General features: G+C 38.7%; 1 protein-coding gene across 6 annotated transcripts; it reads left to right on the plus strand.

Annotated features, from left to right (window-relative positions):
• Positions 1 to 557: 557 nt before the first annotated feature.
• Positions 558 to 22,956, plus strand: Zfp160 (zinc finger protein 160). 6 transcript variants are annotated; one of them, XM_087605677.1, is made up of 7 exons: positions 558 to 715; positions 2,389 to 2,547; positions 2,933 to 3,026; positions 13,612 to 13,738; positions 14,279 to 14,407; positions 19,004 to 20,235; positions 22,590 to 22,956. In XM_087605677.1, the coding sequence occupies exons 3-7, from the start codon at positions 3,012 to 3,014 to the stop codon at positions 22,614 to 22,616; spliced, it is 1,530 nt and encodes a 509-aa protein (XP_087461803.1). In that variant the 5' UTR covers positions 558 to 715; positions 2,389 to 2,547; positions 2,933 to 3,011; the 3' UTR covers positions 22,617 to 22,956. The 6 variants fall into 6 exon arrangements, with proteins under 6 accessions (XP_087461803.1, XP_087461809.1, XP_087461798.1 ...); XM_087605683.1 differs by lacking the exon at positions 2,389 to 2,547; XM_087605672.1 differs by lacking the exon at positions 2,389 to 2,547 and having other exon boundaries at positions 558 to 593.
• The last annotated feature ends 404 nt before the right edge of the window (positions 22,957 to 23,360 follow it).

The following is a 23,360-nucleotide window of genomic DNA, read 5'->3' on the forward strand; positions in this document are numbered from 1 at the left end:
CTCATCTCTCCATTCTCTGCATTCAGGTCCTCTCTGGCCCGCACACATTTCTCTAGATACTGTACCCCCCAAGCAAGAGTTTCCTACTCTGCGCCCCACTGCCCCACTAGCACACAGTTGCCAACAGCACCTTAAAATTCCACCTCCGCCTCCAGCTGCATATGTAGCAGGGGATGGCCATGTTAGGCACCAATGGAAGAAGCCCTTAGTCCTGAGCTGGACACTCCTCTTCTCCTTCCCCCCTCCCCCCGTAAGAGAATGTCGGGGGTCCTGAGAGGGTGGGAAGAAAGAGTTGATGGGGAGGGGAACACCCTAATAGAAGAAGGGGTAGGGGATGGGATGGAATAGGGGCCTTATGTCCGGGAATCCGGAAAGGGAATAACATTTGAAATGCAAATAAAAAAATATCCAATAAAAGAAAAAAAAAATCCATCGCAGTCCAGCCTCCTTTCTAGGTACCGCCCCTTGCTAGCATCAATCACTTGTACTCTGGTCCCGCCTTATTTTCCTCCGGAGCTGACCCCTAATGCACACAGCACACTCAGGCGCAGCGACCCGGAAGCGGTTTTCCTCTGCATAGATCGCGTAGCTAGGTGAGTTTTCCCAGATCTTTTAGGCCGGTTGCTGGTACTCAGAACCCAGACCTCTGCCCTGGAATCCCTATCTTGCGTGCAAAGCTCCACTCGGGGACGCGGAGAGCTGCGAGACTGAGAAAGTAGGAACGTGGGCGAGAGATGGCAGCGGAGCCAGGCGAGGGGTGTCCAGAGAGGATGCAGCCTGGAAGAAGCAGGGACACGGATGTAGAAGCTTCTGCGGTGGGGGGAGGATACACGACTAGCGCTTGTGTGGGCAGTGCGGGGGATTCGGGACTAGGAGAGCTAGAGAGGGCTGCAGGTAACAGAGTGGCAGAGGAACAGCGTGCCGAGGCGCCGGGTGGAAGGGAGAAGAAAGCAGGGAAGTGGAGAGGAGAGGGAGAGAACAGCTAAGCTGCCAGAGTGTTGCGGGCTGTATGAGGGAAAAAAAAGCAGGAGATGGAAGCGAAAGGGGATGTATCTGGTCAGACCTTCCAAGACCAAGTTCTCAGTAAAAAGGTTTATTTGCCCTAGAGGGATAGAGGTCAAAGACAGGAGATAGAGGAAGAAGGGAAAGGGAACAAAGAAGAGGGCAGAAGGGGGGCAAGTAGTATTTGTCCAGGAGTGGGACAAAGGACTGCTTCTAGATAAAGAGGAGACACATGTGACCTATAGGCAAATGGCGGTTTATAGAGGTAAAATGAGAATCCCTGTGTTAGGACAAGGTGTTTAATTTTAATTTGGCATATTAATTTGGTGAGTCAAAGGTGCCTTTTGGTTACCAGACTTTAATGATTTGATAAATGGGCCTTCATAGTCAGCCCCAGGAGGAGGGATTGGCCAAATAAGGGAGTAGACCTTGGGGGTAGCTTTAGGAATGTAATCTAAGAGTTTTTAACAAGGCCGAGAGAGGAAAGGGCAAGGCCTACCAGAGTCATGGTCACCATGCTGGAGCTGGCAAAGTCCCTTCAGAAAGGGTAAATGAGATAGTGAAGAATGAGGGAGGGGCAGGCTGGATAAGGGAGATGTTGATGGAATAATAAGGTTGTTATTACCGAGCTTGATTCTGTTGGTGAAAAAAAAAAACTTTAACTTTTGTTTAAGTTTTAGTAGTATGGAAGAGAGTTGCAAAACTTGAATCTGATTGGCATTAACTGGTACAGTGTTAGGCATGGCGGCACAGATCAGTAAGGCCAGAATGTGGAAAGAAAGCTGGGGTTAGAAAATGGAGTTTAACCTAGCCTGGAATAAATCACTAAGACACTTTCTCAATGTGTAAATACTGTTGCGGTTAGAAGTTTACTGACCCTTTATAGTCCTTATACAATTAGAACTGATGTGACATTTTTAGACAATGTCACCCTTCTTTGAAAGGGGTGTGGTGTGGAGGAGCTAGCTCTCTGTCAGGCACCAATTTCGTGTTATGAGCTTTAACTCATATCTTGCTCACTTCCTGAAGATAATATCGAATGCCACATTTTCAGACAATTCTCCCCTTTTACTTTCAAGTCCTGTGACCTGAATATAACCTACTATCACGAGTGCTGTTAATGTACTTGCCCAGCTCTAGATTCACAGGGAAATGGTTTGGTTAGGTTTACCCATTACGAGAAACAAGACAGAGGAAAGAGGTGACCATCTCAGAAGACTCTCCTGTAAGTTTTAACTTGTCAAGTAGGGAAGCAGTCCTCTTCTAAAGTGTTAGCTGAATATTCTGCTTATATTTATTTTGTCTGTATGATTACATGTGTTAGTTTATATGCATATGTGCATTCTGAGTATGTGTAGTGGTGACCTTGTATTTCTGATCTTTCAGAGAAGGAATCAAGTTCTGTAGGAAAGTGTCAAGTCTCCTATTGTCCCTTCTGCTGTAGTTTCTTGTTGCTATGGCCCCTCGGTATAGCGGTCTACAGATGCCCATATTTCTACATGGTGAATGAAATCCTTCCAGTGGCTGTGGCTCTAAACACAAGAAGTAGGTATCTTGCTGGGCTGGTTCCCATGCAATCCCAGCTCACAGGAGACTGAGGCAGGAGGATCATGCATTCCAGGCCTATCCAGGCTATATAGTAGGTTCTCATCTCAAAAGGGGATGCTAAGTGATTGTATTTATCCTGAATATTATAGTTTTACCATTTTGAGAGAAGGGTCTATTAGTTCCTTATGGCCTGAAAATCATTATGTTTTCTAGGCCTTTGGTTAACAATCCTCTGCTTTGAGTGACATGATTATATGTGTATGCTACCATGCCCATGCTTTATTATTTACTTATTTATTTCCACAATAAGAGTCTTTATTATAATCTCTGTGAACGCATGTGATATACTTAATTGTATTAATTATATGCTTTTGGTATTCAGGACTGACTTCTAAACCCTCATGTTGTACAAGGAAGAACCTGGGAGGAGGAGAAGAAAGAGGAAATAAAAAGATCCAGAAATGGCTGTCGCTCAGGTACAGTGAGTGTGCTCCCTTTCCCATTGTTTCTCTGCTCTCTGAAGAGTTAGGCATGGAAGCTGCTGACCACTGGGTATACACTAGACTTCTTCACTTGCTCATACTCATATTTTTCGTTATCCATTAAATTTCATCAGGCAATGATCCTGTCATACGAGAGATGCTTTCCTTGCGTGTGTCCTAGGAGCAGCCTTTATGCTGTTGGGCAGGAAGGTTTGTCTAGTATCACATCTGAGTGAACTTTTAGCACTCTAGATATAGGTTAAAGAAGCTACACATGGAAGTAATATGTTAATGTGCACAGATCGATTTTGAGTTGTGGAGGGAAAGGAGACCTTCATGGGAAATCGTATTCTGCCTAACCCAGTACACTACAACACCAGTAGTAAAGTTAATGGTCAGTATTTCCAGAGAACATCTCAACAATTAGCAAATGGAATGAGGGATAGAGGGCGTTGTATTTCATCATCAAGATATTATAGTTTTGGGTAGGTCTTTTGTGTATTTGTTTCTCTTTTTTATTTATTAAATCACATTATATCCTGATTCCACCCCCCACCCTCCCAGTTCTACCCTTACAACTCCCTTCCCCCATTACCATCTCCCCTTCTCAGAGAAGGGGATTCCCCCCAACCCCATCCCTTGAGTAGAACCCAGGCCTGGGACATCAAGTGCCAGCAGGACTAAGCACCTCCTCTCCCACTGAAGCACGGCCAGGCAGTCCAGCTATGGGAAGGGGATCCCATGGCAGGCAGCGGTCAGAGACAACCATGGCTCCAGTTGTTAGAGGACCCAAATGAAGAGGACCAAGCTCTACATCTGCTACAAATGTATAAAAGGTCTAGGTCCAGTCCCTGTATGCTCTTTGGTTGGTGGTTCAGACTCTGTGAGTCCCCACAGGCCCAGGTTAGATGTTCTTGTAGGTCTTCTTCTAATGTTCTTGGGTTCTCCAGCACACTCATTCTATCTCTCATTCTTCCCCAAGACTCCCCAAGACTCCATCAGATATCTGGTTGTGGATCTCTGCCTCTGTTTCCATCCACTGCTGGATGACGCTTCTCAGGAGGCAGTTATGCTATGTTTGTGTTTGCCAGAGTATTGGGCTTGTTCGGTTGGTTAGGTTTTCTTTTGTCCTTGTTTTTAGAGAGATTATCTTCCTGTTTAATTCGGACCATCTTCCGGAGTGCTCATATGATGATGCACACAAGGCTTTCATCTCTGTGTGTATGTTCATGTGAGTGTGTACTCACGTGTACACGTGTGTTTGGAGGTCAGAGGTCAAACCAACCATCTTCTTCAGTGTCTTACCACTTTTATGTTTATACAGTATCTCTCATGGATGCTGGAGTTCATTAAGTGGTTAAGCTCCGTGGATCTCTCTGTCTCCATCCATATAGCACTGAGTTTCCAGATACACTCAGCATTTACATAACACTAGGGATGAAAACACTAGTGCTCATGATTTCCAGGCAAGCACTTTACTTCCTGGGTGGTCAATAGGAATTAGCCTGAGTGCCCAGCAGCAGGGGCTTCTGTAAACAACTCATCCTGTAGACCCTGCTGGGTCTCTTGTGAAGCTGGCAGTTAGGGCAAAAGCAGTTATATTTTTCAGTCATCAGAGAGCATGTCCTTGTAATTAAAAATATATAATAACATTTTCCTCTATTCCATTACTATTGAGTATTCAGAAATAAAAGTATGAGTGTGTATCCTGACATGACTCTTCCACCGTGAATCTGGAAGCAGTCCTGACTCTTAGGCAGCGAGACTCAGCATTCCCTTCATTGCCTAGTCTTTCAGTCTCTCACAGCCGTAAACCATCGCTGCAGTTCTGTCAAGCAATCATACAATTCTTTTTTATTTTATTTATTTTTATGATATTTTATTTTGCATGTTTTCCTTTAAGGAAAAAAGGCTAGCTTACTCATTTCCTTTGTGTCAGCCTTTAACTCTATTACATGGACCCCTCTGTAGTCCAGTCTGTCCTTGTCTTCATAGTAAAAACTGTTGCCTCGATTTCAACAGGTCTGTGAGTTACTATCCCCATCTCTTCACAGTCTATGGGAACATTCTGTAAATGGATATGCATTGCTTTTCCACAGTCTTCATGGAGTGAGGCTTTTCATCACTATGAACCCATCTTGTGGTAGAACATGGATTCTGATAAGTAGGTGCTCACATTACACCACTAGACTTGCTGTGCTATTTCTACCCTCTGCCCTGGTTCCTGTGTTGACACACCATCTCAGATTTCACTGCTAAAATCAAAAGTGTTTGGATTTCTTATGGTCCTCATATTATTAAATCTGTGAATCCCTGAGGGAGATTCCATTTTAAGAGACCACTGTTCTTCTGTCTAGTAGACAGTACTTCAGTACAATTTAAAATCCCTTTTCAGGCTTTTTTTTTTTGATCTTCTAAGGATTTGTTTAGGTGTACATATGAGTCTGTCTGTATGCCTGCACCCCGTGCATGCCTACAGCAAATAGAAGTGGGCACATTAGATCCCGTAGAACTGGAAGTTTTCAATCCAGTGTGAGGGCTGGGAACAAACCCTAGTCTTTGGCAAGAAGAACAGGTGCTCTTAACGATTGATGTATATCATTAGCCCACTTTCAGCATCCTTGAAAAGTCTTTAATTAGGTGCTATTATATATTTTCAAAAGAAAAGCACAGTGCCTTTGTGGGAGTGCATGTTTCTTGAGAGTGATGATAAAATACACTGTTGTTATTCACTCCTGTGTTTACCTGGTTCTGTGTTATAACCATATCACATCTTATGGGTCTCAAATCCTCCACTTGAGGCCTTGCTGGTTACAGAAGATTGTCAGTCCAGGCCCCTTGTTCCCATTACTGGCTCTATGCTAGGGTTACTCTAGTAGGCTCCATCGAGTTTACATTATACTAGGTTACCACCTTTCCCCCAGTTACCCCCAGTTCCAGTTGTTTCTCCCTCCCACCCTATCTGATCTCTCCTGTTCTAAAACCCAAGTGGCCTAGTTTACCTGTGAAATCTATTCTATTCCTTGTTCCCAGGAGATACATGCCTCACATTTTGAGCAATCATTTTTACCTAGCCTCTCTGGGTCTATGGACTGTAACATAATTTTCTTTTACTTTATAGCTGATATCCTCATAACAGAGTATATATCGTGTTTGTCTTTCTTAAGTCTAGGATACCTTACTCGCAATGATTTTCTTCTAGTTCCATCCAGTTACCTGCAGATTTCATGATGTCTTTGCTTTTAACAGCTGCGTAATACTCCATTGTGTAAATGTACTTCATTTTTATTATTAATTCTTTGGTTGAGGAATGGCTGATTGTTTTCCGTTTTCTATCCATTATGAATAAAGCTGCTGTGAACATAAGTGATAAGGTGTCCTTTGATAGGATGGAGTGTCTTTGGGGTGTATGCTCAGGAGTGGTATAGCTGCGTCTGAAGGTATGTCAGTTTCCAGTTTTCTGAGAAACTGCCTTATTGACTTGCAATGTGGTTGTACAAGTTTGTACTCCCACCAGCAGTGTAGAAATTTCCTGCTTGTTCCATACTGACTCCAGCATGAGTTGTCACTAGTGTTTTCTCTCTTACTTATTCTGAAAGTTGTAAGGTGGAATCTGAAAGTAGTTTTGACATCCATTTCTCTGATGTTGAATATTTCTTTAAGCGTTTCTTGGCCATTTTTATATTCCTCTGTTGAGAATCCTAATTAGATGTGTACCCCATCTTTCACTTGGATTATTTGGTTTGTTGATGTCTAGTTTCTTGAGTTCTTTATATATTAGATATTAGTCCTTGGTCAGATGTTCTTTTCCAATTCTGTGGGCCATGTTGTCCTATTGACAGTGTCTGTTGCGTTACAAAAACTTTTCAGTTTCGTTTATTAATTGTTGATCTGAGTGCCTGCACTATTTGTATTCTGTTCAGGTATTTGTCTCCTGTGCCAATGTGTGCAAGACTATTCTTCATTTTCTCTTCTATCAGGTTCAGTGAATATGCTTTTATGTGGAGGTCTTTGTTCCACATGGATTTGAGTTTTGGGCAGAGTGCTATGTACGAGTCTATTTGCATTCCTCTATATACCAACATCATTTAGATCAGCACTATTTGCTGAAGATGCTTTCTTTTTTCCATTGTGTATTTCTGACTTCTTTATCAAAATTCAGGTGTCCATATATAAGTGTGGATTTACATTTGGTCTTCATATTAATTCTATTCATCAACCTGTTTATATACCAATGCTATGTAGTTTTTATTACTACAGTTCTATAATACAGCTTGAGATCAGGGATGGTGATTCCTCCAGAAGTTCTTTTATTGCTCAGTATTGCTTTACCTATCCTAGGCCCTTTGTTTTTCTCTATGAAGTTGAGTATTGTTCTTTCAAGGTCTGTAAACGATTGTGGTGGAGTTTTGATAGAAACAGCATTGAATCTATAGATTTCCTTTGGTAGGATGTACATTTTAACTATGTTTTAACTACAGATCTATAACATGGCAGATCCTTCCATCTTCTGATATCTTTTTCTATTTTCTTCTCCAAAGAACCGGTTTTTATTATATTAGTCTTTTACTTGCTTAGTTAGACTTACTCCAAGATATTTTATATTATTTGTAGTTATTTTGAACCTTTTAAAAATATATTTCTCAGTTTTTCATTTGTATGTAGGAGGGCTATTAATTATTACTAATTTTTTGAGTTAATCTGTGGAACCACTTTGTTGAAGGAATTTCTGCTGTAAGAGTTCTCTGGTAAATTTTGGGAGTAGCTTATGTATGCTAGTCATATCTTTTGCAAGTAACAATACTGTAACTTCTCTTCCATTTTTGTATATACTTTATCGCCTTTAGTTGTCTTATTGCTTCAGAGAGAACTTTAAGTACTATACAGAATTGATATAGAGATAGAGGACAGCCTTGTGTTCCTGATTTTAGTGGAATTGCTCCGACTTTCTCTCTATTTATTTTGAAGTTGGCTATAGACGTTCTGTATATTGCCTCTATTATGTTCAGTTATATCTCTTGTATCCCTGATCTCTCCAAGTCTTTTGTTATGAAGGGGTGTTGGATTTTGTCAAAGGTTTTCTTTTCACCATCTAATAAGATCTTCATGCGTTTTTGTTGTTCTTGTTGTTGCTTGTTGTTTGTTTGTCTGTTTGCTTGTTTTCTTTCTTTCTTTGTATGGTGGATGGCATTGCCAGATTTTCTATGTTGAACCATCATGCACAGGTGGGATGATGTCTACTTATCATGGTCGATGTTTTTTATGTTTTCTAGAACTTGGTTTATGAGTATTTTATTGTGTAGTTTTGCATCAGTGTGTATGAGGGACGTTGGTTTTTAATTCTTTTACTTTGTTGAATACTTTTTTGGTTTGTGTATCAAGTTGACCATGGCCTTATAGCATGAATTTGATAATGTTCCTTCTGCTTCTATTTTGTGGAATAATTTGAGGAATATTGGTGTAACATCTGGTCAAACTCTCTGGCCCTGTGCTTTTCTTGCTTGAGAGACTTTTAAGGACTGCTTCTATGTGCTTACTGGTTATACCTCTATTTAAATGGTTTGCCTGAGCTTAATTTAAGTTTTAAATGTAGTATCTATTGAGAAAATAGTCCATTGCTTTTCGATTTTCCAATTTTGTGGAGCACAGGTTTTTGCACGTTGATCTAATTATTCTTTGCATTTCCTTAGTATTGTTACGTCCATCTTTTCATTTCTGATTTGGTGAATGTGAATATTATCTCTGTATTTGGATCAGGGTTTGTCAATCTTGTTAATTTTCTCAAAGATCCAACTGTTTATTTATTCTTTGCATTTTTCTCTTTGGTTCTATTTTATTGATTTCCATCCTGCATTTGATTATTTCCTGCCATGTACTCCTTTTTATTTTAGAGTATCTAAGTGTCCTGATGAGTCACTAGTATGTGTTCTTTCTACTTTCTTAATGGAGGCATATAGTGCTGTGAACTTTCCTCTTAGCACCACTTCTTTCTGTAACAAAGGATTCGGTATGGTACGTTGTCCGTTCATTTTCACTGAATTCTAGAAAGTCTTTAATATCTTTATTTCTGCCTTGACACTGAATTCGTTCAGTAGGGAGTTGTTCAGTGTCCATGAGTTTGTAGGCTTTCTGTTGTTTCTGTTGTCGTTGAAATGCAGTTTTAATCCATGGTAGTCGAGGAAGATATAAGGGGTTATTTTCACTTTACTTTATTATTTCAGAATTGCTTTGTGACCCAGTATGTAGCCAGTTTTTTAGAATATTCTGTGAGTTGCTGAGAAGCTATACTCTTTTGAATTTGGGTGAAATTTTCTATGGTTATATATAAGGTCCATTAGATCCATAATGCTTACTAGCTCTATAATGTCTCGTTTAATTTTTGTATAGATTACCTTTCCTTTGGTGAGTCAGATACTGAAGTCTCCACTATTAATATCTGAGGTTCAATGTGTGATTTATGATTTAGTGAGGTTTCTTTTACAAATTCAGTTGCCCTAGTTTCCGGGGCATAAATGTGAAGAAATGTCATTTTGCTACATTTTCTTTTGATGGGTTTGAAATGTCTTTCTCCATCTCTTTTGATTAATTTGGGCTTGAAATTTAGAGCGTTTGTGTTTCCCTTCTTTAGGTTTTCCTGGTATGAGATTATTTGTTGTGTGTGTTTTTATGGGTGTAGTTATCTTTCTGTGTGGGAGTTTTCTTTCTAATCCTTTAGGGCTGGATTTGTGGATAGATCTTATTTCAATTTGGCTTTGTCATGGAATATCTTGTTTTTTTCCAGCTATAGTGATTGAGAGTTTGCTGGGCACAGTAGTCTGGGCTGTAATCTGTGGTCTCTTAGAGTGTGCAAGACATTTACCCTGGCCCTTCTGGCTTTCAGAGTCTCCACTAAGAAGTTGAGTATAATTCTAAAAGATCCACCTTTATATTTTACTTAATCTTTTCCCATGAAGCATTTAATATGCTTTCTTTGTTCTGTATGTTTAGTGTCTTGATTATTTTGTGGCACAGGGATTTTTTTAGTCTGATCCAATCTATTTGGTGTTCTGTAAACTCCATGCCTATGCTTACAGGTATGACCTTTTTGAGGTTTTGAAAAATTTCTTCTATTATTTTGATAAATATATTTTCTGGCTTTTGATCTGGGATTCTTCTCCTTTGTTTATTCCTATTATTTTTAGGTTATTTTTTTCATAGTGTCCCAGATTTCCTGCATGTTTTATATCACAAATTTGGTAGATTTAACATTTTCTTTGACCAGTGAATCTATTTATTCTGCCCTCTTCTCAACCCCTGAGAGTCTTTCTTCCATTTCCAGTTGTCTATTGGTGATGTTTGTATCTGTTTGCTTACCTAGCTTTTCAAGCATTTCTGTTGAGGTTTGGTCTTTTGCTATGCTAAATTCTAGTTGTTCCCAGACACTATACATAGACCCAAATGATGCTATGTGACCTTGTCCCCTAAGTTATTCTTGATTGGTGAATAAATTTGCTGACAGCCAATAGCTTGCCAGAAGAGACATGGGTGGGATTTAGGGATCTTAGATTTAGGGTTGGAGGAGAACCACAAAGTGAAAATTAAAAAAAAAAGTGAAGAGAGGCAAAGCCACCTTGGGATAAGAATCTTAAAACAATGGCCATGTGCATTGGCCTGGCAAACTATATAATGGGATTGTTGGGTGGGTCGGGTGGAAAATAGACATAATAGCATAGAATATGGATATCTGCACAGCTCTTGTGCTGACTAAGGCAGATTATAAATATAAAGGTTGTGTATATCTTTTATCTGGGAACTAAATGGTCAAAGACAGGGTAGAAACCCTGAAACAAGAGTGAATGTTTGTACAACACATTTCCATAATTCCCTCCATTTTGTTTTCTTTATTGCTTCTACTTCAATTTTCAGGTCTTGACGAGTTTACTTCACCTGCTTGTTTCTTTGTTTCCTTGCTATTCTTTAAGGAGTTTATTGATTTCCTCTAATTTTTTTGTCTTTTCCTCAATTTCTTTCAGAGATTTCTTGTTTAAGGACATCTGTTATCTCAGTAATGTTAGTTTTAAGGTTGATTTCTTGTGATTCAGCTGCATTAAAATATTTTCAGTCTTGCTTTATAGGATAGTTGAGCTCTAGTGATGCCATATCACCCTGACTATTATTGATTTTGTTTTTAAGCAGTTGTTTACACATCTGGTTTTGGTTATAGGTCTAAATGACTATTTTTGAGGTTGTATTTGTTAGATGTGGCATTCCTTGGTTTCTGTTCCTGTTTAGTCTTCTGTTCCTTACAGCCTGGATTTCTGGCTGACCAGCTTGACCTTTCTTCAACTAAGGAGTCTCTGACTACGTTAGTGACTCGATTTTTAATGACTAGCTTGGCCTTAGGTTCAGGAGAGAAGGTGGTGAAGTGGAAAGGGGGAGGTGCAATAGTAACTTTTATTCACCTGCTGTAATTGTCAACTCTGAGACTTACTTCCCCTGTCTGCTATGCTAGACTAGTCCTGGAAGCTCCTACCATCTGTACAATCTAACACAGACATAGATTATTTTTATCCTCTCACAATTACTGTTGAATAAGTTCAGCCCTTCCTACTTCTTTCTGATCTCTGGCTGTTCTCAGTCAAACTCCTCCAAGCTGACTGATTCCATGTAGCTTCTGTCTGCTTCTCCTGGTTTATTCTACTTGGCCTCATAAAAACTTCATCAACGTGTTTTAATCTTCTGTCTCCTGATTTTCTGTCTTTTCTTGTTTTAACTTTTGTCTAGCTTGTTCTATCTTGGTAAAACGCCTGTTCCCCTCCTGCATTGCTCTCTCTTAAGTCAACTACTCTCTTTTCTCTCTCATTTTTATGAGAGTTGGGATTATCCTATTCTGTCAAATCTTTCTGTTTTGTCACTTTCTCTGTCACTCAATTAGACACCACTTTCAAAACCTGGGTGATTCCTTCTAAAAACTAATGTTACCTTCATCATTTTGGATTAAAAGTGTGTTCTAAAGATGTGTTTGTACTGTAGCCAGAGGGATTAAAGGTTTTTGCTAAGGCAGAACCACCTTACAACAAGAAAAATTTTTTTTTCTCAATAAACAGCACAGTCTTGGGAGTTCACAGTGTGATGAAATAACCTATAACAGGCAGGCATTGAAATAGGTTTTTTGAGCCAAGTCTAGAGAGTAAGACACTTTACCTGGCAACCAAGTCCCTTACCTGTTTTTCTGACGTGGCATGAACCTGCATGGTGGGATTGTATGGAATTGTGGAAGTATGCTGGAATTGGCAGCAGGGAGCTATAAGGTGGGAAATATGGTAGGAGAGCAGAATTGGTAGAATATGCCTTTAGGGACCAAGTCTAAAGAGTAAGACATTTAATCTGGTGGGCAGGTCACTCACCTGTTTTGTTTTGTTTTGTTTCTTAAAGCCTCACGACTTTATCTGTGAAGACACTGTTCATGCAATAGCTCAGCTAGAAACTGAACAGGGTGTGTCAACCAGTACAAGTGAGATGAAACTATCGGTTTTTCTTTTTTCCTTTTATGGGATAGTTACTAGGGGTGGGCAAAAGGGCCTAGGAAAATGCTTCGGTGAATAGAGTTAATGTATAAGAACAGAAGGTAAATGAAAGGGGCACACCAAGTCTTGGCTTCCATTTGTTTGCTATTCATATTATTCACAAACAAGAGAAATGGTCTGTGACATATCGTAATATCTCAAAGAAAAACAAAATAACCTTAGAGAGAAGCTATATTGCTCTGATGCTTCTTAATCTGGGAACATAGGAGGAAAAAAAAATGTCTATTTCTCCCTGTACCCTCTCACCCAACCGAAGACTTAGGATAGCACACATACGAGGTTTTCCCCACACCTCAGGAAAGTAATTCTCCAGTGTACCCCCGCCCAGTGTCAGCTAATTCTGTTGCATTCTGACACTAAACAGCTAGAAACCTCAGTTCCATAGACTGCTCTGCCTCTCTTCAGTTTTATGTTTCATTTTCTAGGGCAGCTCAGAATACCTATCCCCATTTATATGAAGGACATTTCAAAGGCTATAGATAAATGGTTAGACAAAGAAGACACAAAAGGTGAGGTGCAGGAGATGGACTGTGGCTTTCACACCCTGTTTGAGTAAGCCCCTCTTTAGCACTTTTGACCATAGCAGAATGTGAGGAAAAAACTCTGTTCTTTGAGGATACATGGAGTTCCATTACACACACATGATTACTTAACACCACTGGTCATTGCTGTTCACTTGAGACTTCAGCTCCTCTACCCTTCCTAGAGGATGGGGAGAAAGCCTGAAGTTCAGACCTATTCTTGTCTTGGTCACCTTGGTTTCTAGCAACCTTTCTGAAACTCAGAACCCTCTGGACCTCATTTCAGTGCTCAACATAATCATTCTTAACAATCCAGAGATGCCAGGTGAATTACACATCTGAGAACTAAATAAAGACATGTTTTTATTAGGTTACAGCATGGAGGTGGTTTATTTTCTTTAAATTAGTTCATCCTTTTGATTTTTCACTTGTGTCACCTCTGTGTAAAGCTCTTAAATGTCCACATGGTAAAATGTGTTTGTTCCCTTTTAGGGACAGTTGACATTCAGTGATGTGGCCATAGAGTTCTCTCAAGAGGAATGGGACTGCCTAGACCATGCACAGAGGGCTTTGCACAGGGATGTCATGTTGGAGAACTACAGCAACCTGGTCTCCCTGGGTAAGGATGGCTTTCTTTGTAACTTTCCATTTTCCTTCTGTGCCTTTGGGGATCCATGTAACTATTCTACCTTTCTCCTTTTCCTTCTTTCTTCCCTCCCTTCCTTCATTGGGAATAAAACTTAAGACTTTCATACAAGCAAGCGTTCTACCACTGGGCTGTGCTCCAGGCCCTTATGATAGATTTTTTGGCCTTTTAATTTATTTTTTTTTATTTTGAGTTGTATAGTCTAGTAGCCTTGAACTTACAGTCTGCTTGCCTCACACTGGAATTATAAGCATTTGCCACCATGCATGACTCTTGGCACCTAGGCATGTGTTTAAAGTATCTAATTCCTTGCTTTCTTTCCCTGAGCTTTTGAGTCAGTACTTCTTTGTAGATAACTAGTTTCTGTCCATTAAGTTCCCAGAGGGAGGCATTCATGATAAGTTTGTGAAGTATTTTTCTAGATTTATATGTAACATGTTCTGTCCTCACTTTAGCACAGTATGGAATTTCTATAACATCCTCAGTTCCTGATGTTACTGTCTTTGTAAACAGGAATGACACTTCAAAGTCTGAATGCTGTGTCTAAGTTGGAACAAAACAAAGGACCCTGGACCGTGGAGAGTGAGGCAATAATAACCAGAAAATCAAATGTACAGGAATATGCCATAGCTATGAATGCAGGTAAGCTGTCAGAGCACAGAGTAAAGGCTGCCCTATTGTGTAATGGCCAAGTGCAAGGTCTCAGTGAGAAACAAGTATCTACAAGCTACTATTCGCTACAGGAACAAAAATTTAGCTCTTCATACTCATGTGGTGCCAGGCAGTTTTGTCTGGTTTTAATCTCGTTTGTATATTTGAGGTAGTGTCTCACTCTTTTGTTCATGCTATTCTGAAACTCACTGTGTAACCCAGGGTGACCATAAAATCTGAGTAAGCCTTCTGCCTCATTCTTCCAAGTGCTAAGATTAGATGCATAAGCTACTATATCCAGTTTCTGTACAGTAAATAAGTTTTGACAAAGGTGCTATAATACAGATACACCTTGTGTGTATACTGAAAACTTCATGATGAAATATTTGATTCTCTGTGGCAATGTGATATGTTCTAGAACTTTCTGCAGGGCAGGAGAATGGGTTGCAAGATTGTGCTGTGCAGACCAGGCTGGCATGAAAATCTTAGTCCTCTTGCCGCAGCCTGACAAGTGAGGAGATTATATATGAGCTTCCATTCTTGCTTCAAATAGAACTTTGAAGAGGTGAGTCTAGTTGAAAATAGGTAGCTGGGATATGCCACTCTGAAAAGGAGTAGTACTGAATACTGTGTTAGTAAGAGAGATTGTTTATGAAATAATCAGGCTAAACCAGGCATGGTGGTGCATGCCATAATCTAAAGACTTGAAAAGTTGAGGCAGCTAGGTATTCATAAGTTTGAGACAAGCCTGATTCACATTTTAAGTTCCAGACAAATCAGGGCTGTGTAGTGAGAACCTATCCCAAAAGAAATAAAAATTTTAAATAAAATAATTAGGCTAACAAGCAAAGAATACCTAATTGTTGTTTACTTGGTTTGTTTTGCTCAATAAAATATTCTTTAGACTGATAGACACTGTTGTAATAAGAACTCTTTTTCGGAAGAACAAATGAAACTAATATAATACATAGAGTCAATTGGTGGTGTACACCAAGGTTAATTATGTAATTAACTACTAGGAAGAACAATGAGAATAGTACAGACATTCCATGGACACATCAGTCTTCTAGATCTATACTCAAGCTGAGTTGCTGGATGATACAATACTAGCATCTTTTCTGGTTCATCTGTGCCAGTCCAACACCTCATCCACACTTATTTTCTTTATCCTAAAACTTCCCATGAGTGTCAGAGAACTTTAGTGCTGTGAGCTAAATGAGTAGTCTTTTCTTACTTAGCTTCAGGTATTTCCCTCTGAGTTTGGAGAAATAATGTGCATATCATATATCCGACAGGGAGTGAATAACTGAATCATGAAACCTGAAACAAGCTAGTGTGAAAACAGCACACTAAAAAAGGAGGATGGACTTATGTGTTTGTGTGCAATGGGGTTATGATTAAGCCCAGGGCATTAGCTGAGCTAATATTCGGCCATCTTCCACTGCCCATTAGAAATGTGGGTATTTTAATTTCTTTTATTTATTTATTTTTTTGAGCACTGCACAGGCCACTAAGCTTCCTCAATGCATGGATTAGAGGTGTACATTGCCATGGCCAACTTAATAGACATTTATTGAACAGCAGTGACATACAGAAGTACTCTTATTGCAGAAATGCCAATTTTCACCCTAATGAGATATCGCCTTCACTTGTTAAAAATATGCTGCTTTGGAAAAGCTGCACCTTGGTCTGGATGTGAGGGAAAGGAGACTCTTATTAAGTGTTTGTTGGAATATAGATTAAGATTCAATAATGACACCTTTTCACAGAGATGTCAGAAAAAATAAGAGGTATCGTGTAATCAAGCAGCTGAGCTTTTGAGTGTAGATTCTAAAGCCTCAAGATGATGTTTTGTGTGGGATGTTTATATTCTTGTGACATAAGTCACAAGTAGTCAAATTATGTAATAGACCATGTGTTTATCACCAGCAGTTTCTCTCCCCCCCCCCGTCTCTCTCTTATCTTTTTGTCTTTCTCTCTCTGTCTCTTTCCTCCCTCCCTCTCTCTGTCTCTGTCTCTCCCTGTCTCTCTGTCTCTCTCTGTCTCTGTCTCTCTGTCTGTGTGTGTGTGTGTGTGTGTGTGTGTGTGTGTGTGTGTGAATTTTACTTGTCCTGCAAAAGAACATTCTCTTAGTTATGATGTTTATCAGCCTGGAAGAGCTTTTATAAACAGAATAAACCAGCAGGTAATTGTCACATTGGGTTTTCTTGGATACCCACTCCAGTTTTGTCCATTTTGCTGTGGATAACAGAAATTCATTCTTTTAGGATCATAGTCTTCACTGGGTATATCTCCATATTTTCCTTATCCATTTATCTGCTAACATACATATAGGTCAATGCCATATGCATATCTCTCATGAGTTTTCACTTATATATAAAATTTCACTCAATTCACCTAGAAACAGCGAACAGAAAGGTAAGCACCAGGAGTAGAGAATATTAATCAGTTAGTGTCAGTGAGACCAGAGTTTTAACAAAACAATAGGCGCAATAAGTGTATTTTTAAATGGTTAGTATGATCATGTTTCCATCTTGTTATCACTTTGCTACACACAAACACACACACACACACACACACACACACACACACACACCCCTGAAATACCATGTTTCAGTCTTATCATTTTGATATATATATATATATACACACACACACAAATATATAATGACTTTCTAATATTCATTATCATACTACTTCTTTAAATTAGTGAGATACAGCAGACATCTCATACATGTGTACTTTTGGTCCTTGATCATGCTCAACCTCCAATTTTTTTTTTTTTTTTATTCTCCTTCCCCTTCCCTGATAGACCTTCTTCTACTTTATCATTCTTTGTTCAAACTTTTTCAAAAATTTTCCACATGTAAGAGAAAATATGCTATATTTTCCTTTCTGTTTGACTTATTTGCTTAGCACAATGCCATATAATTTTGTCAGTTTTTCTGATGAATGACAGAATCCCATGTTTTTTTTTGTGACTGAATAATACCATAACACATCAGTGCATGCATACTTTTCTTATTTTTTTTCCCTTTTTCTGTTTGTTTGGGGTTTTTTGTTCTTTGGTCAGTTTGTTCACTTTTCATGACAGGATTTTGTTACTGCAACTACAGCTGCCCTGGAACTCATTCTGTAGGCCAGGCTGTTCTCAAATTGAGAGATCCACCTGGTGCTGCCTCTAATTGAGAGGATTAAAGGCATGTGCCACCACAGACCATCACATTATTTGAACCTTACGATCAAAATTATAGTTATGCACGCATATCCTCATAATAGTGACTTCATTTCATATGCAAACACCGTAGTGGAATGGCTGAAAGCTATATTTCTATCATTTTCTGTTATTTCCATATAGAAAATCCTGCTTTTTTTCCATAATAAGAAAGTGTATATCATTTTACAACATACAGAATTTTGTTTTCAATCTAATTTTTTAATTATGTTTTTACGTGTGTGTGTATACATATGAGGGCAGATGTCCTCACCAGATAAAAGTTTTGGATCCCTGGACTTGGTGTTTATATGATCGTGAGTTGTCTGGTGTGGGCGCTGGGAGCAGAATTCAGCTGCTCTGCAAGAGTGGTACATGTTCTTAGCGCCTCAGTCATCTCTCTAGCTCCTACATTTAGCAGTTCATGGACATATGTATTAATTATTTGCCTGGTTGCTTTATTATGGAATTCTAGATTGTTTTTGTAATAGTTCGTAGGACCTACAAGTGCTTGTTTTCTGTGTGTGCTGTGCACTGTAACAGACTTGCACTACTTATTCATGTTGAAAAATGCCTTTCATGAGCCAGTCTAGGTAGGTTTTCAAGAGGTTCTTGTATTGTTTTTGCTGGTCCTGTTTTTGTGAATTTTTCTTATTTTTTGCTATTGTTTTGTATTTCAAAATTGCTACGTACTTAACAGATTATATAAAGAAACTATAGTTAAATTTTATTATTATATATATTATGGTATTTTATATGCATTTATACAGAATATACTGTTAATATTATTTTTTATTTACTTGTGATACAGCCATAGACAATAACATATATTGATTTATGTAAATTTACTCACTATGAATATTTGGTCATAAGTTATTTGAAATGAGTCCTCACTCCTAGTTATTAAAATTACATACAATTATCTGTACTTAAATACAAAAATCAATGTTTAATGATAATAAAATTGGCCTTTATGTTTCTAAAAGTTGACAAACAAACTCAGTAAATTTTATTTTTGCTATAAATATTTTCATTGTAGAATGTCTTGTCTGTACTTAATCAGAAAAGTGTTATATCTTCTAGTTAACTCTCCTAAAAATAAAATTAAAGATTTCCTACCAAAAGGGAGTGGAGATTCAGGAGAAATATTCCAGACAATGGTATCAGAAAGATATAAATTCAATAACATTGATGAGTTTTCCTTCAGAGAAATCCATCAGAACATTCAGAATTTTGAGTACCAGTGGAAAGAGCATGAAAAGAATTATAAAACCACTTGTAGAAGAGATCAAGATAGTGGAAAGGAGACAGGAATAAACCTTAGGAAAATTCGCTTCTATTAAGTTTCACTTCATATCCATTTTCATTTGCAGAAAATATTGATTGTATGGAAGCTAAGTCCATCAGCAACGGCTCTTCAATTTTGTCCTCTGACAGAATTTTTCTTAGTGGTGACAAAGCACCCTTTGTTCATGAATATGATGTTTATTCTTCACTACTTATGAAAGGACAGAAAGCAGCCATTAAGGAAAAACCTTATCAATGTAATGAATGTGACAAGGTCTTCCGTTATACTTCTTCTCTAGCATATCATCGGCAAATTCATACTGGAGAGAAACTTTACAAATGTGTTGAGTGTGGTAAGGCTTTTTTTCGACGTTCTTACCTTTTGGTACACGAGAGGCATCATTCTGGAGCGAAACCTTACAAATGTAATGAATGTGGTAAGGTCTTCAGTCAGAATTCACACCTTAAAAGTCACCGAAGAATTCATACTGGTGAGAAGCCATACAAATGTAATGATTGTGGCAAAGCCTTTAGTGTTCGTTCAAACCTAACTCACCATCTGGTAATCCATACTGGAGATAAACCTTATAAATGTAATGAGTGTGGCAAGGTCTTCAGTCAAACCTCAAGCCTCACGATCCATCGAAGGACTCACACTGGAGAGAAACCTTATAGGTGCAATGAGTGTGGGAAAGTATTCAGTTCACATTCAAACCTAAATACCCATCAGGCAATCCATACTGGAGAAAAACCCTACAAATGTTCAGAGTGTGGCAAGGTCTTTACTCAGAATTCACATCTTGCAAATCACTGGAGAACACATACAGGAGAGAAACCTTACAAGTGTAACGAGTGTGGGAAAGCCTTTAGTGTGTATTCCAGCCTCACTACCCATCTGGCAATCCATACAGGAGAAAAACCCTACAAGTGTGAAGAATGTGGCAAGGTCTTCACTCAAAATTCACATCTTGCAAATCATCGTGGAATTCACAGTGGGGAGAAGCCTTACAAGTGTGAAGAATGTGGCAAACACTTCAATCAAACTTCAAATCTTGCAAGACATTGGAGGGTTCATACTGGAGAGAAGCCTTACAAATGCAGTGAATGTGGCAAAGCTTTTAGTGTGCGTTCTAGCCTGACTTCCCATCAAGTAATCCACACTGGAGAAAAACCTTACAAATGTGCTGAATGTGGCAAGGTCTTCAGTCAAACTTCAAGCCTTTCAATCCATCAGAGAATTCACACTGGAGAGAAACCTTACAGGTGCAACGAGTGTGGGAAAGCCTTTAATTCACATTCCAACCTAAATACCCATCAGGTAATCCATACTGGGCAAAAACCCTATAAATGTCTGGAATGTGGCAAAGTGTTTACACAAAATTCACATCTTGCAAATCATCACAGAACCCATACAGGAGAGAAGCCTTACAAATGTAATGAGTGTGGCAAAGCCTTCAGTGTGTATTCAAGTCTGACCACCCATCAGGCAATCCATACTGGAGAAAAACCTTTTAAGTGTAATGAATGTGGTAAGGTCTTCACTCAAAATTCACACCTAGCAAGTCACCGGAGAACTCATACTGGAGAAAAACCTTACAAGTGTAGTAAGTGTGGTAAAGCCTTTAGTGTGCGTTCAAGCTTGACTACCCATCAGGCAATCCATTCTGGAGAAAAACCTTACACATGTAGTGAATGTGGCAAAGTCTTTAGTCGAAGTTCCAACCTTGCAAGTCATCAAAGACTTCATGTTGAACAGAAAGTTATGTCAATATAGCAAGGTCTTCAGGCATGATTCACTTCTTGCACAACATCCAGGAATCCAACCCTAAGAAAATATTGGTATTGTGTTAATGATAAGTACCCATCATAAGTTCAAATATGTCATTGGATGTCCTGGTATGCATGTACAACCACACACTTTCTAAGGTGTTGTAGGACCACTGTCTGCCCGGGATATATAGGAAAAATGTGATTTAAAATTAAAAATAAGGGACTGGAGAGATGGCTCAGCGGTTAAGAGCACTGGCTGCTCTTCCAGAGGTCCTGACTTCAAATCCCAGCAACCACATGGTGGCTCACAACCATCTGTAATGGGGATCCGATGCCTTCTTCTAGTGTGTCTGAAGACAGCAACAGTGTATTCATATACATTAAATAAAATCTTTAAAAGAATTAAAAATAAATCAAACTCTTATAGACACATATCGTATTAAGAAGACATTTCAAACATGTAGAGAAGATGCTTCAGGATATGATTCCCTCTATAAACATCAAAATGCACATTGTTGATGAACTCATCTAGCTTGCACTTACTGAGAATGCTATTTAATGACTATTACAGTAAAGGGTGAATGGAAGGAATTACTCAGCCTCTTGTTTTCATGGCTAGTCTCTCATGTTACGTTCCACAGAATAATTGCTAGTTACTGAACAATTAGCTAAAAACTTGCCAAAACACAATATATTTGAAAGGTGGAAGGCATTTGATATTTGCCTTCAGTATTCATATACTCATTTATTTATGGTCCTTGCAAAATCTGCTTTGCCATTTATGATTGTTATCTGCAACTTTCTGGTGATGCAATACCTGCCTCAGGGCATTTTATTGCAGCCTCTGGAAAAAACAGAATAGTCACATTAGTAGGAAAGAATCATGTCTGGTTCTGAGAATGACTCCATTCCACGTTTTGAATTAAGTACTGACTAAGTTATTTTTCTAATTTGTGTTTAGTTTTTGTATTAAATTTCATGACTAAAGCTAATGTGGGGAGAAAAGGGTTTATTTCATCTTATGTGTTATAGTTGATCAACAGAAGCCAGGGTAAGAGTTTGAGTAGGAACCTGGAAGCAGGGAATAAGGAAGACAATGGAGAAATAATACCTGCTGGCTTGCCTTTCGTGGCTTAGCTTTTTTGTACAACCCAGGACCACCTACCAAGGGATGGCACTGCCTAAAGCTATCTAGGCCTCTTATGTCAATCATTAATAAAGAAAACGCTTGACAGAAATTTTCAGACCAGACTGATGGATGTGATTTCTTAAGTGTCCCTCTTCTCTGGTAACTCTAGTTTGTGGCAAGTTAAAAAGATATAACCAGATCATTTATCATCTGAAAGGGACAGGATATTGTAAAATTACAATGTAAAGTTATCAAGTTTATTGTGTATGATAGGGGCATTCTGTGGGGCAGAAGCAATTAGGTTGGAAAGAAATGATCTACCATCTGATCATGAGGTACAAAAGCTGCCACAAAATTTGGATACTGCATTTTTTATGAAATACACTTTGTCAAATAACTGCAGAAGACATAGTAAACGTGTATATTGGATAATAACAGGTTTCATGTAGGAAATAATAATTTTTCCTACTTTTAAAATTAAAGTGAGAAACACCATTAGGATGGAAAATTTAACCCCAAAATGTGTAGGACTGTGTGTATAGCTAGTGGAGAAGCACTTGTGTCATGCATGTCAGGCCCCAAGTCCAATGCTCAGCAGCACCAAAAGTAAAAATTCCACACAATGTTTCTTAAGAGTGACATCATTTAACTACTGTTGTTAAGTTTTCCCACTGTCTTGTTCAAAACATCACTAATCAAACTTTTAGCTAATGAAATTAAAGGTTTTATTTTCCAATAACTGTATTTGTATTTTCTTTCTTTTTCCTTATCAGTACATGGGAACTGAGAAAATGAAGTGAAGCTCTTCCATTTGAGGGTTTTCTGCTTTTTGAATGACTTCAAGGACCATAAAGTTTTAGGACCCTTTAATCATTTATCCATGCCCCTAGGATTCCTTTATAGGTGTAGTGTACATCAAACACGACACATGGAACACTGTCAGAGGTGCGATGGTTTCTGATTCAAATATACACTTGGGACTTCATAGCTGTGCAATACTTCAGACATTCCACGGACAGAACTATACAGTGCTCATTCTGCTTGACTTTCATGAAGAAAAAACTTGAAGCACTGTTCAGTAAACATGAAAGTCAGATATATGATGTGACATGAATAGAAATAAATCATTATTTCGAAAGAGAGGTGATTATTTTTTGGTCATTTGTTCTTTGTTTGGGTGTTTTTGTCTTTCTGTTATGATATTTTACCAACACAAAAGGCAAGTTAGGGGGAAAAAGGACTTTATGGTATTTTTACAGTTTCAGAGTAAATATAGACTTTGATGACAGGGAAGCCATGGCAGTCAGCAGGCATCACATTGCATGAGCAGAAAGCAGAACATAAAGCAAAGCCTAACCCCCACTAATCAGTTTCCTCCAGGAGGGTTCACAACTTACAAATAATACCACCAATTGGGGTATTCAAACGATGAGCCTGTTGGGCACATTTCCCATTCAGCCACTCATTGACTTACCTTGATAGTTCATATATTCTTTTACTTAAACCAGTGTGAACTGGAAAATACTGTTAAGCTCTTTTGTTAC

Source organism: Rattus norvegicus, chromosome 1 (assembly GCF_021556685.1).
Source record: "Rattus norvegicus strain SHRSP/BbbUtx chromosome 1, alternate assembly SHRSP_T2T, whole genome shotgun sequence".
Lineage (NCBI taxonomy): Eukaryota > Metazoa > Chordata > Mammalia > Rodentia > Muridae > Rattus > Rattus norvegicus.

Excerpts from the sequence above, each read along its gene's own strand:
- Zfp160 (XM_087605668.1), top strand. Across the intron at positions 13,739-14,278 it reads CAGCAACCTGGTCTCCCTGG|GAATGACACTTCAAAGTCTG; the intron begins GTAAGGATGGCT and ends CTTTGTAAACAG. Across the intron at positions 14,408-19,003 it reads TGCCATAGCTATGAATGCAG|AAAATATTGATTGTATGGAA; the intron begins GTAAGCTGTCAG and ends TTTCATTTGCAG.